The sequence below is a fragment of the Suncus etruscus genome, chromosome 15, assembly GCF_024139225.1.
Source record: "Suncus etruscus isolate mSunEtr1 chromosome 15, mSunEtr1.pri.cur, whole genome shotgun sequence".
Taxonomy (NCBI): domain Eukaryota; kingdom Metazoa; phylum Chordata; class Mammalia; order Eulipotyphla; family Soricidae; genus Suncus; species Suncus etruscus.
Genome location: NC_064862.1, coordinates 21,331,305 through 21,347,025, shown reverse-complemented (window position 1 = coordinate 21,347,025; position 15,721 = coordinate 21,331,305). Strand labels below are relative to the sequence as shown.

At 46.4% G+C, this 15,721-nt stretch overlaps 1 protein-coding gene across 1 annotated transcript; it reads right to left on the bottom strand.

Annotated features, from left to right (window-relative positions):
- Nucleotides 1-7,413: 7,413 nt before the first annotated feature.
- OAS1 (2'-5'-oligoadenylate synthetase 1) lies at nucleotides 7,414-15,721 on the bottom strand. The gene is made up of 5 exons (XM_049788910.1): nucleotides 15,528-15,721; nucleotides 13,082-13,376; nucleotides 11,484-11,653; nucleotides 8,314-8,546; nucleotides 7,414-7,709 (listed from the first exon to the last, which is right to left on the bottom strand). The coding sequence occupies exons 1-5, from the start codon at nucleotides 15,702-15,704 to the stop codon at nucleotides 7,442-7,444; spliced, it is 1,143 nt and encodes a 380-aa protein (XP_049644867.1). The 5' UTR covers nucleotides 15,705-15,721; the 3' UTR covers nucleotides 7,414-7,441.

Sequence of the window (15,721 nt, the reverse complement as noted above, 5' to 3'; positions counted from 1 at the left end):
ATCCCCATATTTTGGTGGGTCCATGCAAACAATATTTGCCACTCTAACACCGTTTTTACTGTGCTCTTTTGACTAACCCTTAAAAAAAAAACTCTTAAACTTTTGATGTTAACTTAAACTAATATGTATGTGCATGAATATTAAAAATACTATGCCTTCAAAGTTAAGGAGTCACATAAATCTCATGGCTTTAGGTTGCTTTGTGTACTGCTAAGAAATGTTATAATGTCCTACAATCTGGGGACTTGTGGACAAAGTAATTGTACATAGGTTCTGCCTTATTTTTCTTAATGTTTTTTTGACTGTAAGTTCAATATTTAGGCGTCAGCAAGGGGATTTCTCCTGAGAACTCTGTTTATGGGCGATTGTTCTTTCACTGTAACTTTACCTTGTCCTCTTTGCATCATTGTTCTCATAATTAAAAATAAAAAATTAAAAAAAAATGGTTGTAGGGCACTTGCTTGGCACACAGCTGAACTGAGTTCAATTCCTGACACCTCATTGGTTCCCTGAGCCTGCCAGAAATGATTACCAGTTGGAAAGCCAGGAGTAAGTCTTGACCACAACCGAATATAATCCCAAAACAACAACAACAAAAAGGTTTTGTATGCAAGAAAAAGTGCTTGTTTGTTTGTTTGTTTGATTTTTTGCAATCCTACAAATAGTGAGTTGTCATCTTGTCTGAAATCTGAAAATTTAACAAAGTATAAAATCGGGGTTAGGGGGAGGAACAAAGTATAAAATCACCCAGGATGTCATTGACCGCATCCATTGAAAACATTAATCTTCTATTTCAAAAGAAAATGAAAGAAATAAAATGACAGAAATCACTAAGTGAGCTAGTGGAGAAAAAAAATATCTGGGAACAAAATGATAAAAGAGAGAAAGATCATTGCAGGGGAAGTTGAAAACTTTGTTACAGAGTCATTAAAGAGATGAAAATAAATGCAGAAAAGAAAGCTATAAGTTTATTGATTAGGATCCTCAAGATTCAATAGATGCCATTTCTCTAAAATGTGTTCATTTAATTCCATAAATAAATTGACGAATTTATTGAATTTATGACTTTATTACATGAATCCCATAAATTACATGGAATTCCATAAATAAAGAAGTGGAAAGGCACAGAAAGAGCAGAAGAAATGGATTCTTGCAAAAAGGGAGAGTAGGGTTTCTTTCTTTCCCTTCCTTCCTTCCTTCCTTCCTTCCTTCCTTCCTTCCTTCCTTCCTTCCTTCCTTCCTTCCTTCCTTCCTTCCTTCCTTCCTTCCTTCCTTCCTTCCTCCCTCCCTCCCTCCCTCCCTCCTTTGCTCCCTCCTTTCCTCCCTCCCTCAGGCTGGTTACCCCTGAGAATGGAGCTCTGGATCCCTACCTCACACTATTCAGAAACATGTACCTTTGCTTGACTTTGCTTGAGAATCTCATTCTTGGAGCCATTGCCAAATCCAGCACAAAGCTTTCCTTCTAGCATTTCTCCTGGTAGTTTTTAAGTTTCAGACTTAAGTCTTTAATCCATTTAACTTACTTTCTGTGATTGGGGGAAGGCGAGAGCCCAATCACTTTCTTTCGTGGATATCTAGTTTTCTCAATTTTTTTTTTTTTTTGTGGGAAAGAGAACATTTCCTCCATTGTGTGTCTTGGCTGCCTTGTCATGATCTGAATAGCACAAGTAACAAAAGCAAAAACAGGCAAGTGGGACTGTGTTAAAGTAAAAAGATTCTGCACAGCAAGTGGAAATAAAAATCAGTATAGTGGAAAGGGATCCTGTAGAAAGGGAGAAAATATAATCATCTATATATCTAAGAAGGCTAATTTCCATAATAATAAGCTCTTCCAATTCCATAAGAAAAACAAGCAAACAAAAACCTTCAAAACAAAACAAATACCAAACAACCAAACCTCCTGAATAATCAAATCAAAAACGATTATAAAGACTAGAACAGATGTATCTCCAAGAAGACATATAAATGAAATATGCTTAGTATCACTAATTGTCAGGGAAACGGAAATCAAAACCCTGAGTTATGGCTTTACAAATAAGGTTGGGGAGGCTATTTTCATTATTATTGTTCCCTAATAAAAAGAACAGAAACGAGAGACAAGTGTTGATGACAAAGAGAAATCAGAACTTGTATCTGCTGTTTCTAATGCAGCCACTATGGAAAATAGTCTGGAGCTCTTCAGAGAATTAAAAGAATGAGATCCCTGTGTCTCCGCAATGAAGCCACTTATTGCTATTTTAATGAAATTATCATTGTTTATGATCCTGGAACACCACCAGAAGCTACTCTAAGCAGGTTGTCCATGGAGTCCAATGCAATCCAGTCTCCACATATGCTAACATCATTTACATCTTTTCTTTGCTTTGTTGGCTACACCTAGCAGTGCTCAGGGCTTACTCCTGGCTCTATGATCAGAGATCACTTCTGGGGGTGCTCATGGGACCATATGGGACGCTGAGGATCGAATCTGTGTCAGTTGCATGCAAGGCAAGAGCCATACTTACCTTACTATTTATCTCCACAGTCCCAGCATTTATGTCACGACTCAGAGCAAGAACTCTTAGAATGTGGACCCCCCAAAAAAGTCCCCCCCAAAAACCCAAAGCAGATAACAGTACTAAATGGGAAACAGCTCCATTTTTTTTTAAATAAAAGAAGACAGGAGGAATCAAGGAACAGTCTGTAGAGATAGGCTCCCAATTTAATTCATTCTAATTCAATCATGGTTTAATCTGATCAGAATAAGCAGAATAGGATTTAGCAAACTTGAGAGGGGTGTACTGGTCTAATTTTAGCGACTTTTTTTGGGCTGCAGAGGGTTGTCAACTGCTGGTTCTGGTGGCGGTAGGGCAGGCAGATAGGTAGATGGGTGCAGGAAAAACCCATTTGGGAAGTAGTGGTTGGTTCACAGGTGGGCTCTAGGCTGGCTAGTTTGCCCATGAAAGGTGTGTACGCAGGGGAGATGCTCTTTTTTTTCTTCTTCTAGGAATCAGCTGTACAGGGCCAGAAAGGTCACATCATCCAAGAAATTTAATCAGGGCCGGAGAGATAGCATGGAGGTAAGGCATTTGCCTTTCATGCAGGAGGTCATCGGTTCGAATCCCGGCGTCCCATATGGTCCTCCGTGCCTGCCAGGAGCAATTTCTGAGCCTGGAGCCAGGAATAACCCCTGAGCACTGCCGGGTGTGACCCAAAAACCACAAAAAAAAAAAAAAAAAGAAATTTAATCAAGGCCTGATCAAGCCAGAAGCACAGGGCTGGGAAGGTAAGATGGTGAGAGGGAACGTCTTCCTAGGACACCCCTAGAGAACCACAAAAGTGACACCAAGCATGTTGGCTGGTGTTGGCAGCAGGGATGGTTTGAGCGATGCCACTAAGCAGGTCCCAGAGAGCTCAGCCACGTCAGTTATCTTTATTTTTAATATTTTTTAAGTTTCTGGTAGTGCTCAGGCCTTAATTCTGATTTTATGTGCAGGGATCACTCCTGGCAGGCTGGGATCCTAGAATTGAACCCAGGTAGGCCACATGCAAGGCCAGTGCCCTCCCCACTGTACCATCCTCCAGTCCCAACACATTTTTGTTTTGTTTTGTTTTGGTTTTGGGTCACACCCGGCAGCGCTCAGGAATTACTCCTGGCTCTACGCTCAGAAATTGCTCCTGGCAGGCTCGGGGGACCATATGGGATGTAGGGATTCGAACCACCGACCTTCTGCATGCAAGGCAAACACCTTACCTCCATGATATCTCTCCAGCCCTGTCGGAACACATTTTAATGGTGGAAACACTTGCTGTAGAAGGAGAGAAGAGGTGGAGGGAGCTGGGAAAGGGTGGGACAACCGAGATTCCACCCAGTCTGAAAATTGGCTTGGCCTTCTAGAGAGGGCTGAGCAAGGTGGGGTGGGAACACCTCTTACTTTGTGGGGAGACTTAGAAAAAAAAAACCTCGGAGAGATAGCACAGCGGCATTTGCCTTGCAAGCAGTCGGTCCAGGACCAAAGGTGGTTGGTTCGAACCCATATGGTCCCCCGAGCCTGCCAGGAGCTATTTCTGAGCAGACAGACAGGAGTAACCTCTGAGCACCGCTGGGTGTGGCCCAAAAATCAAAAACAAAAAACAAACAAACAAAAAAACCCTGTGATTTATGGGGCTAGAGTGATAGCACAGTGATAGGGCATTGGCCTTGCACATGGCCAACCTGGAACCAATCCAGATTCAATCCCCGGCATCCCATATGATCCCCAAGCCTGCCAGGAGCGACTTCTGAGCAAAGAGCCAGGAGTAATCCCTGAGTGCGGCTGGGTGCCCCCCCCCCCAAAAAAAAACAAACCAACTTCTATTTAGATCCTCTGGGGAAGATGGAGTGAGAAAGTGAGAGAGTGGAACAAACGTTCCTTTCCTCGCTCTAGATAAGGCTCTCACTCCATTGTTCAGCAGGTGAGTGAGAATAAAGCCCAACTCACCCCAGCACCCCTGGGGGATTTAGTGAAAAGGCCAGATTGACTCCCAGGAGAGTTTTTTGGCAGTTTTTCTGTCCCAGAGCCTCAGGAGGCTAGGTGCTAAGAGAAGCGAGACCTTAACAGCATAGGGTATCACCAACTCTTTCAAGTGGGGTGCAGGCAGAGCTACCCAAGGAAGTGTCAAAGTGTGGCACTAGGCACCCTGTGAGTTGCTTCTCATTATAGTCACAGAGAAAAGTAAAAGGAGTGGCAGGGAGCTAGTTCAAAGGGTTGGGGCACCTGCTTGGCTTTTATGAGATTCCCCAACTTGAATTTTGATTTCCTGGCACCCTATCACCACAGAAACATGAAATCCATTGATTCATGCCACGTTTTTCTAAACTCCCATTTCAGTATGCAGTCAGTGTAGAAAAGTAGGTGTGAAGCAAATGATGCTTCTCTTCATACTGTGCCCCCTTTCCCTTTGTTGTTGTTGTTATTGCAATGTGTGTGTGCACACTTGATTATAGTGCTTGCTGGGGGTTGTGTAGGCTTGTTGTTGCACCAGGAATCCCAATTGGCAGTGTCGAGGAATCATACTCAGCATGTGGATGGTGCTGGGGTTGAACTTAGGGCCCAATGCCTGCAAAGAAGGAGCTTGACCACTGAGCCTCTAAAAACCATTATGTCTTTTTTTGTTTTATTTTTGTTTTGTTTTGTTTTGGGGGCACACCTGGCAGCTCTCAGGGATTACTCCTGAATCTATGCTCAGAAATCACTCCTTGACAAGCTCAGGGGACCAAAATGGATGCTGGGAATCAAACCCGGGTCTGTCCCAGGTTGGCCATATGCAAGGCAAATGTCCTACCACTGTGCTATCACTCCAGCCCCCCTGAAAGCCAGTATGTTTTTGACTCTGAATATCCTCAATTTGAATCAGCTGGTGCCTAAGTGGTCAGTGAATGTTTGATTACCAAATACCATATTAAGAGAGTACCAACATTTCCCCTATCTAATCAGATAGGGATAAACCAGGGATAAACCAGTGTTTGCTTGAGATATCTGTAATGAAAAATGGAAGGAATCTGAGGACTGGAAGCAATAGTACAGAGGGTAAGGCCTTGCCTTGCAGGTGGCCAACCTGAGTTCAATCCCTGGCATCCCATATGGTCCCCTGAGCACTGCCAGGAGTAATTCCTGAGTGCAGAGCAAGGAGTAACCCCTGCCCATCACTGGGTGTAGCCCCAAACCAAAACAATAACACAACTGGAAGGATCCAAAACTAGCCCCCAGCAAAATATTTTTTTCGGCCACACCCGTTTGATGCTCAGGGGTTACTCCTGGCTAAGAGCTCAGAAATCGCCCCTGGCTTGGAAGGACCATATGGGACGCCAGGGGATCGAATCGAGGTCCTTCCTTGGCTAGCGCTTGCAAGGCAGACACCTTACCTCTAGCACTACCTCACTGGCCCCCAAGCAAAATATTTTGCTTGACATATTATAGGTGCTAGCAAAGATGATTTTATCCACGAGTTAAGCAATACACACACACACGCACACTACACACTACACAGATATGCTCTTGACCATATGCTTGGTAGATCATAAACACTCCACAAAGGCTATTCACTTTTTCTTTTTATTGTTGTTAGCAACAATTGGATTATACCCACGGTTTTCACCCTTCTTATGAGGTACACAGAGGCAGTCAAGGTGGAGAGCCCGCTCTTTGGTTTGAGTTTCTCTTGTGGCCTCTTAGAGCCTAGGCTGGGGTGGGCATGGGGGTTATGGGGTACATTCTGTGTGAAAGGGACAGTTGAGATGGAGAGAAGACAGAAGAGCACTGCCCTCTGGAATAAAGGACTGCCACAAGGATGCTGGAAGTGAGGATGGCCTTCCAGCCATGTTTCCGGAAGTGAGAGGACTGGCCCCTGGTCTTCGGTTGGGAGAGCACTGTCCTTCACTGGATGGAGCAGGACCACTCCTCCTTCTCTGGGGGAGGAGGGGATGGAGGCCTTCCCCCAGCTTCTCTGAAGCTCCGAAAGAACGTGGGGTACTCTTGAGTGTACTCTCTGGGGTACCCTCTGGAACACTGGAATTCTGGCTCAATGCAGTAGGTGTGATTGCATTCATTCCTGATCACTTTTTCAGGCTGGAAGAAGAGCGCACGCAAGGACATCAGAGACCTGTGGCTCAGGCTCTCAGAAATATTTGTGCTGCTGCAATGACAGGCCACCTGGATCCCCTTCCAGGATGAGCAAGCTTGGCAACTGGGAAGACTTCTTCACCTTCGAGGGTCACCTGGGCTGGGGGCCATGCCCTGTCCTGAGCTGACACCCTCAGTGACCTGGTGACCCCTGTCTGCTGCAACAGGCCACTCAGAATGTCGTTGGGATTCCAGAAACTCACAGCTGGCCTGAGCCTGAATCCTGCTTCCTGCCCCATGTTCTTCTGGGAAACTACTGGCCTCCCCCTGTCCCCCACCCACTTCCCTAACATCACCTGTCTTCGAGTCTGCTTTCAGGGAAGTCCACCTAGAGCATCTGCTGACCCCAGGTGGGTTGCCTTCCTGCCATCCCCTGGAGTAGAGTGATAGACACAGCTGATGTGGTGGTTGCATGTGCTGCAATGTAGGCATTGGTCATGGGGGGCGGGGTGTCTTTGCATAGTTTCAGTTCTATGCCTCCCTAGCTGGGTGAGCTGATCAAGGGAGTCCACCTCTGAGTCTTCTGGCTCATCTGTAAGGGCCCCTCATGGGGATATTTTGAAGATATAAGGAGACAATCAGGGGGTCTGAGGGTGTTAGTAAGAGCCTGAACCCAGAGTAAAGGCCCTGGGGGGGGGGTCATCTGCCATGGCGGGTTCTTGATCCTCCCCAGCACTGATGACTGGTGAGAGAATAGAGTGCCACCTCTGCCCAACGTGTGAATGAGAAAAGACTGGAGTCTGGATAGAGGGTAGAGCATTCTAGAACCCCTCTGAAGGGGACCTGAGAAAAACAGGAGCTCAGTGAAATAGGCCAAGGCCTCTTGGACCGCAAGAGACAATTTTGGGGAAAGAGAAGTATATGCCAAACTTGCAGATGGGGTGCAGGGTGCAGGGAAGGGAGCTGTGACTCACCGACACGTGCCAGGGTTCCACTGTGGATCCATCCCAGTTCTTGAAGCATGGGTAGTAAAGCCAGGTCCTAGCCTCTTGTGCCAGCCGCTCCCAACCATATTCATTTCCACCAGCCACATTGCCCGTAGGGTCCGCTGGGTCCAGGATCACAGGCCTAAAGAAGAGCATTGAGAGGGGGCAAAGGAGGCATTGGGTGGTATTTGGGGGCATCTAGGTGGCCCTGGCAGAATCTCAGATGCAGGGACAGGCCCAGCAGTGCCCATTCCTAGGGCATGTCCAGTCCCCTACACAGTCCTTGAATCTGAGAGGACCCTGTTCCAAATCCCACCTGCACCCTTGAACCTCTCTGAGCCTCAGTTTCCCTCATCTATCAAGTAAGAGAGATTCTAACAAGCCTTTCTCTGATGATGAGGCATGAGACAAAGCACGTGAAATAATCAGCATCACAGGTGAAGCAAGATAAGGGTCTTGTGGCATATCACCTGAAACAATAATAATGTTCACACAACAGTAGCACAGGACGGGGTCACCCCACGGCTTCCCCTTGCTCTGTGGGGACAAGCCTGTGCCTAACCAGGAAGTTGGCTCATGTGTGGAATGGTTGGCACAGTGCCTACCTCGGTTGGTGTGTGAGTGGGCCATGTGAAAAGCTTGGCACAATGCTGGGTCATAACATTGGCCTTTGGGGAACCCTCGCAACCCAACCTCCCTAGGGGTTCATTTCTATGGGGGAGCTGAACCATGCTGTGGCAGAGTACCTGGGCTTGTTGAGCTGGCTCTTCAGGTATTGTTTAATAAAAGGGTCTGTAAAATCATAATACTTTTCCCAAAAGATGCAGAGCTGTTTATACTTCAGGACCAAGTCCAAGACAGTGCGGAATCCCTGAGCTGTGTTGAAATAGGTTTCCTTGCATCCTTCCTCCCAAGCGTAGACCGTCAGGAGCTCCAGTGCATACTGTTGTGGCAGAGGCTTTCCCAAATCTTCTCGACACTGAGAAAAAACAAATCAGAGAAATGGGTTTGTCCAGCTCTGGGGCAAGGAACTGTGCCCAGGCCTGGCTTGGCCTGCCCTTTGTTTTCAAGCCCAGTCATTTATGGGTGATCTGTGGTCGCTGTCTATAAAATAAAGACAATGGCTGGTTTGGAATCCTCATTCCATTCCTGGATTCAGGGCATTTTATTTTGATTCTTGGAATCCCATTTTTCTTAGCTGGCAATGAGTGGTAATAATAGCATTTATCTCAGAGGAGACAATGAAAATTAACCGAGAGGAAAAACCTGCAGTGTTCTATAGAGCAAACCATTTGTATTTTCTGAAGAAAGACACAGAACCTGAAGTCTCGCATTATTTCACAAGTAATTTCAAGGACATTGGCTAGCACATAAATAACCAGGTACCCAAAGGGGGGAAACACTCTATGAATGATGAACAATGAAAAAAATAAGTGATAAAATAGTAATAAATCCACAAAACCTTAAACACTGAAGGGCCAAATAGAGACTTAAAAAATAACTGGCAACATGTTCAAAGAAATAAACACTTTTAAAAAAGACTAGAGAGGGACCAGAGCAATAGCACAGCGGAGAGGCATTTGCCTTGCACATGGCCAACACAGGATGGGCCCTAGTTTAAACCTCAGCATCTCATGTGGTCCCCCAAGCCTACCAGGAGCAATTTCTGAGCCCAGATCAGGAGTAACCCCTGAGCACCACTGGGTGTAACCCAAAAACCAAAAGAAACAAAAAACAAAAAACAAAAATTAAAAAAGACCAGAAGGGGCTGGAGAGATAGTATGGAGGTAAGGTGTTTGCCTTTCATGCAGAAGGTCATCAGTTCGAATCCCGGCATCCCATTTGGTCCCCCGTGCCTGCCAGGAGCAATTTCTGAGCATGGAGCCAGGAATAACCCCTGAGCACTGCCAGGTGTGACCCAAAAACCACAAAAAAAAAAAAAAAAAAAAAAAAAGACCAGAGAGATAGTGAATGGACATGTGGCAAATCAAGTTTGTCCTCCACACCATATATGGTCCCCAGAACACCAAAGCAAACAACAAGCAAAAACATTTACATTAAATTAAATAATGACTTGGTATATTTGAATATGAACGACATATATCTTAGAATAAAATAGAAATAACTATTAACAACTGAGTAGCAAATTAGCTTCAACTCAAGGGAAACATAGTGAACTGGAAGATAAATCAGTGAAACAGAAAGATCACTTCAAATAGTCCAAGGGGGTGGGGCCACAATGATAGCACAGCTGGTAGGGAATTTGCCTGGCATGTGGCCGACCCAGGTTTGGTCTATGGCATCCCATATGGTCCCCAAGGACCACCAGGAAGGACCCCTGAGTATCGTTGGGCGTGGCTCCAAAACAAAACAAAAAAGTCTTAGATAAAATAATCCAAGGGGAAACAAAAAGTTGAAAAATAGAAAAATGCAGAAATATGAATGATAGAGTAAGAAGATGTATATTTCACTGGACTTCCAGGGAACAAGGAGAGAGAGAGAAAGAGAGAGAGAGAGAGAGAGAGAGAGAGAGAGAGAGAGAGAGAGAGAGAGAGAGAGAGAGACTAAAAATTTCCAAAACTATGGAAGATATGCACTATTAGGAATCTCAATCAAGGATCCATCAGCCTTGAGGCTTTTAAAGATAAATAAATAGGTATCATTATCAAGAGAAATAATTTTATATCATTTTCAAGACACACCAAGTGGACAATAAGCATAACCAAGACAAGGCAGTCAATGCCTTAACTCAGGTTCTGTGTGTGCAATTAATGAGTGAATTCCCTCTGGGGAGAGGCAGGAAGAATTCAATGTACTGATAGAATCACCCTTTCAGCAATAATATCCTTTAATAATTAAGTGACATGAAGACACTTTCAATCAAAAACAGCGTTGACTATTGGACCATTGGAGCCAAAGAAATATTTTTCCTTCTTTTTGTTTTTATCTTTTTTGGGGGGGGGGGAGTCACACCCAGAGGTGCTCAGGATTTATTTCTGGCTCTGTTCTTGGGAATCCACACTTGACAGGCTCAGTGGAACAATTAGGGTGCTGGGGATTGAACTTGGGCCTGCTGCATGCAAGACACACATCTTACCTTCTGCACTATTGCTCTGGCACCTCCAAAAGAAATCTTTTGTTTTTGTTTTGGGATCACATCTGGAGATGTTCAGGGATTACTCCAGGCTCTGCTCTCAAGGGTCATTCCTGGAGGTGCTTGGGGACCACATGGAATGCTGGGGATCTAACTGGGACAGCAGCATGAAAGGCAAACACCTTTCCCCACTGTGCTATCACTCAGGGTCAACCAAAAGAAATCTTCAAAGACTTTGCAATTCAGGAAGAAGGGAAATAGCCCCTTTCTGAATGGAAGATTAGAGACCTCGGCAGGGCTGAGAGTGGAGAAAGTGGAGAGATGTAGGCAGAAGTAGGGGTTGCCCAAACAATGCCAGGATGGCCCTAATTTCCACGCTGAGCAGCAGTGTGGCTGCCAGACAGACAACTGAGCTGAATGAAAAGTCAAGAAAGCCTCATAGTGTGGGCCAGAAACACCTTTTACTGAGGGAGGCAGACAGGGAGCCTCCTCTCAGCCTGGCCGCACCCCACACCTCACCTGCTGTCTTCTACCTCTCTCAATTCCTTCTTTCCCTTCCCCATTGTCGCCCCCATCCTCCTTTTGCTGCTCCTTCCTCCTCTCCCCTTTCTTTTCCCCTCCCTCTTCCCCTTGCAGCTCCTCCCCTTTCCCCCTTCTCCTTCCTTACCAACCTCCTTTCCTTCCCCATTTCCCCTTCCCCCTCTTCCTCCCCCTGTCCTTCCCCTGCTTTTCTTCCTCATGGCCTTCCCACCCCACTTCCCATCTCTCTTCCCCTCCTTCCCTCTTCTCTGTCCCCCTCCTCCTTCCCCTGCCCTCTCCTACCTCTTGGAACCAGTGTTTCACCAGGCGGATGAGACTCTTGAGTTTAGTGGGGCGACCCTTCAGGAAGCTTCTCTGCACCTCTGTGAAGCAGGAGGAGAACTCGCCCTCCTTCCCTTCATTGATGAGCTTGATATAAATTTGGGGGCTGATTTGGCTTTTGTTCCACTGACCTGTCATGGAGAAAGCAATGACATTTAACATGTCAAGGGGCTTGGGTCTGCTGCTGGGAGCTTGCTTCGCTTTGCATGGGGGAGCCCTGGGTTTGATCTCTGGCACCTGGGTGCCCTGAGCACAGAGCTGGGAGCAGCCTCTGTAAGAATGATGGGTATGGCCCCAAAAACAAAACCAACAAGCCAGTTCTTGGGTCAGGCCCTTTCCATGGCTCTAGGAAACAAGCTCACTGCTGTGGAGTGCAGTGGGGAGCACTGGAGGAGTCTGCCCTGGCCCTTCTTGCTTCCACACATCTAGAATTAAACCAAAGTCTGATCGGAGTGATTGTGTCTTGCGCACAGCCAACCGGGCTCGATCCCCAGCATCCCATATGTCCCCCAATCCTGCCAGGAGTAATTTCTGAGCACAGAGCCAGGAGTAACTCCTGAGAGCCCAGGGCTACAAAACAAAACAAAACCCCACTACAGTCCTGGCAGCTGTATTGAGGGTTGGTTTGGAGATCGGGGTGTCTTCTGGTGTCATCTGGCCCTGCCTCCTTTCCAGTCCTGCCTCCTTCCTTCCTGCCTGGCTCCACTTCCTTCTCTCCTCCCTGGAGGACTTTTGTACTCCCTACTGCTTCTTCTTCCTGGAACCCCCTAAATCTTCAGAGGCCAATCTCCTTCCCACCCCCAGACTCACATCAGGGGGTGCTCCTGGTTCCCAGTTCTCCAGCCCTGGGAGGTACTTTTCTTGCTCTTTCTTTCCAGTTAGTGCTCAGGAAATCAGCGGCTCATTAGGGTTGTGGACCCAGGTCCCTCTTCTCCAGCCTATTTCACATACACACACACACACACACACACACACACACACACACACGCCCCAATGTGTGCTATCCTTCCAAAGCCCAGCTCTGATCCCACTGTCCTGCTGAGCACTATGGGGAAGACCAGGAGTAGCTGGCAGCTCATTTTCAGACTCTGTCCTCACTATTTCAGTTTCCTGGCTGCAGGAAATGAAACCAAGGCTTTGATCCCTGTGTCCTATCTGCACAGCCCCATTTTTTTTTTTTTTTTGGTGGTGGTGGTGGTGGTGGTTTCGAGGCCTCACCAAACAATGGTGGCAGTGCTCCAGACTCCTAGCAGGGCTTGGTGGTGGTGGGGCATATAAAATGCCCGAGTTCCAACCTGGGTTGGCTTCATGCATGCAAAGCCAGTGCCCTCACCACTGTGCTACCTCTCCTGCCCCCATGCAGCCCCATTGTTAAGGAAGACAAGGTTTCTAATCGTCACCTTTGCCAGAGAGTCCTAAGAAATGTCTCAGCCCCAAATAGATTCTGTCCTGAATGTGGTTGATTGATCCTGCACTGGGGCCCTGATGGGGGAGGCCATGCCAGCAGGGAGAGACCAAAGCCAGAGGACAGGGCTAAGCAGAATATGTGCAGGGCTCACCCAGGGCATCGTACGCCGGGAGGATGTCAAACTCCACGAACTCCCCGGAGTTCAAGAGGGACGGATGCTGAGAGAGCCGAAAGCTGAGAGCACGGGGATTCTCGAACTCGTTTATATGAAACATCACCTCGAAACTTCTCTCCCTCTGACAGGCTTCCAGCTGTCTCCTTATTTCTTGGATGAACTCTGCGCGGCGGTTGAATTGCTCCCCATAACTTGTAAAGTTGTTGAGGAAGACGACAAGGTCAGCGTCTGATCGACCTCGAAGGGTTGTGCCTTTGCCGGAGGAACCACCCTAAAGGAGGAAGAGGAGAAGGAGGAAGAGGAGGAGGAAGAGGAAGAGGAGGAGGAGGAGGATGCTAACCCTAGGAGGAAAACAGACATTTCTTTTCTTTTCTTTTCTTTTTTTGGTTTTTGGGTCACACCCAGAGGCGCTCAGGGGTTACTCCTGGCCCTGTGCTCAGAAATCACTCCTGGCAGGCTCGGGAACCTTATGGGATGCCGAGATTGGAACCGACATCCATCCTGTGTTGGTTGCGTGCAAGGCAAACGCCTTACTGCTGTGCTATTGTTCCAGCGACACTTCTTAAGTCAAGGGTCGAGCACTAGACCTAACATGCAGGGCTTGGGGGCACTGGTCCCAGTTTAGCAATATTTGCAAGGAGTCCCATCTTTACAGGTGGTGGACAGCTGCTCAGAGAAGACAGCTCAGTCCTTGGGACAGTGCAAAGTTGCCAGGAATGAGACTTGTAGCCTTCTGCCTCACATAAACACGAGTTCCAAAAGATGAGTATGCAGTTATGTGCACTGCTGCTTTATTTATAATAAACAAATATTTATTGTCTGAGAACAAGCTCAACCACAGGGAGACATTTACACCTTGATCTGCTGCTCAGCTCTAGAAAAAGGTAAGATCCTTACAAAAGAAAAAAGAAAAAGGTAAGATCTTGCATTTTGCTGCTACTTAAATGAAATTTATGGGAATTATAATTTGGTAGGCCTAAAACATGAACAGTATTACTGTTATTATTAAAAAATGATGCCTCAGTAAAGAAGAAAGGGAAGAAAGATAAAAAGAGAAAAGAGGGCCCGGAGAGATAGCGCAGTGGCGTTTGCCTTGCAAGCAGCCGATCCAGGACCAAAGGTGGTTGGTTCAAATCCTGGTGTCCCATATGGTCCCCCCCGCCCCCCCCCCCGCCCCCTGTGCCTGCCAGGAGCTATTTCTGAGCAGACAGCCAGGATAACCCCTGAGCACCGCCAGGTGTGACCCAAAAACAAAAAAGAAAGAAAGAAAGAAAGAAAGAAGAAAGAAAGAAAGAAAGAAAGAAAGAAGAAAGAAAGAAGAAAGAAAGAAAGAAAGAAGAAAGAAAGAAAGAAAAGAAAGAAAGAAGAGGGAGGGAGGGAGGAGGAGAGAGAGAGAGAGAGAGAAAGAAAGAAAGAAAGAAAGAAAGAAAGAAAGAAAGAAAGAGAGAAAGAAAGAAAGAAAGAAAGAAAGAAAGAGAAAGAAAGAAAGAAAAGAAAAAGAAAGAAAGAAAGAAAGAAGAAAGAAAGAGGGAGGGAGGGAGGGAGGGGGAGGGAGAGAGAGAGAGAGAGAGAGAAAGTAAGAAGAAAGAAAGAAAGAAGAAAGACACATGAAAGAAAGACAGAAAGAAAAACCGAAAGAAAGAAAACAGACAGAAAGAAAGATAAAAGAAAGAAAGAAAGAAAGAAAGAAAGAAAGAAAGAAAGAAAGAAAGAAAGAAAGAGGTCCGGGCGGTGGCGCTAAAGGTTAAGGTGCCTGCCTTGCCTGCGCTAGCCTTGGACGGACCGCGGTTCGATCCCCCGGTGTCCCATATGGTCCCCCAAGCCAGGAGCAACTTCTGAGCACATAGCCAGGAATAAACCCTGAGCGTTACTGGGTGTGGCCCAAAAAACGAAAGAAAGAAAGAAAGAAAGAAAGAAAGAAAGAAAGAAAGAAAGAAAGAAAGAAAGAAAGAAAGAAAGAAAGAAAGAAAGAAAGAAAGAAAGAAAGAAAAGTAAGGAAGAATGGAAGGATGGAAGGAAGAAAAGAAGGAAAGAAAAAAAGAAAAGAAGGAAAGAGAAAGAGAAAGAAAAGTAAGAAAGGAAAGATATAAAGAAAAAAGAAAAGAGGAAGAAAAGGAAGGAAAGATAGAAATAAAGGGGCCAGAGAAATAGCATGGAGGTAGGGCATTTGCCTTGCATGCAGAAGGACTGTGGTTCAAATCCTGGCATCTCATATGGTCCCCAGAGCCTGCCAGGAGCGATTTCTGAGCGTAGAGCCAGGAGTAACCCCTGGCACTGCCGGGTGTGGCCCAAAAACCAAAAAAAAAAAAAAAAAGAAAAAGAAAAAGAAAAGGAAGGAAGAATGGAAGGAAGGAGGGAAGATAAGAAGGAATCTCTGGCCCTAGAGCTCCCCCACCCCCCACCCCCAGCACCCCGGACTCACCTTCACAACTTTGCTCACTCGCACAGGCTCTAAGGAATTCTGGAAGCAGCGCTCCTTCAGAAAAGTGCTGATGATGTGGATGGCTTGTTTCACCTGCTTGCGGAACTGGGCGTCTGGCAGGAGAAGGTTTTCGATGAACGTATCCAGATCCCGGGCCTGGGTACTTTTGAGCTCCATCCTGAGGCTGGAGCTGG

Coding starts and splice junctions, on each gene's coding strand:
- OAS1 (XM_049788910.1), bottom strand. CDS start 15,704: ATGGAGCTCAAAAGTACCCAGGCCCGGGATCTGGATACGTTCATCGAA. Junction 13,377..15,527: donor GAGTGAGCAAAGTTGTGAAG/GTGAGTCCGGGG, acceptor TTCCTCCTTTAG/GGTGGTTCCTCCGGCAAAGG. Junction 8,547..11,483: donor TGAAACACTGGTTCCAAGAG/GTAGGAGAGGGC, acceptor GTTTTTTCTCAG/TGTCGAGAAGATTTGGGAAA.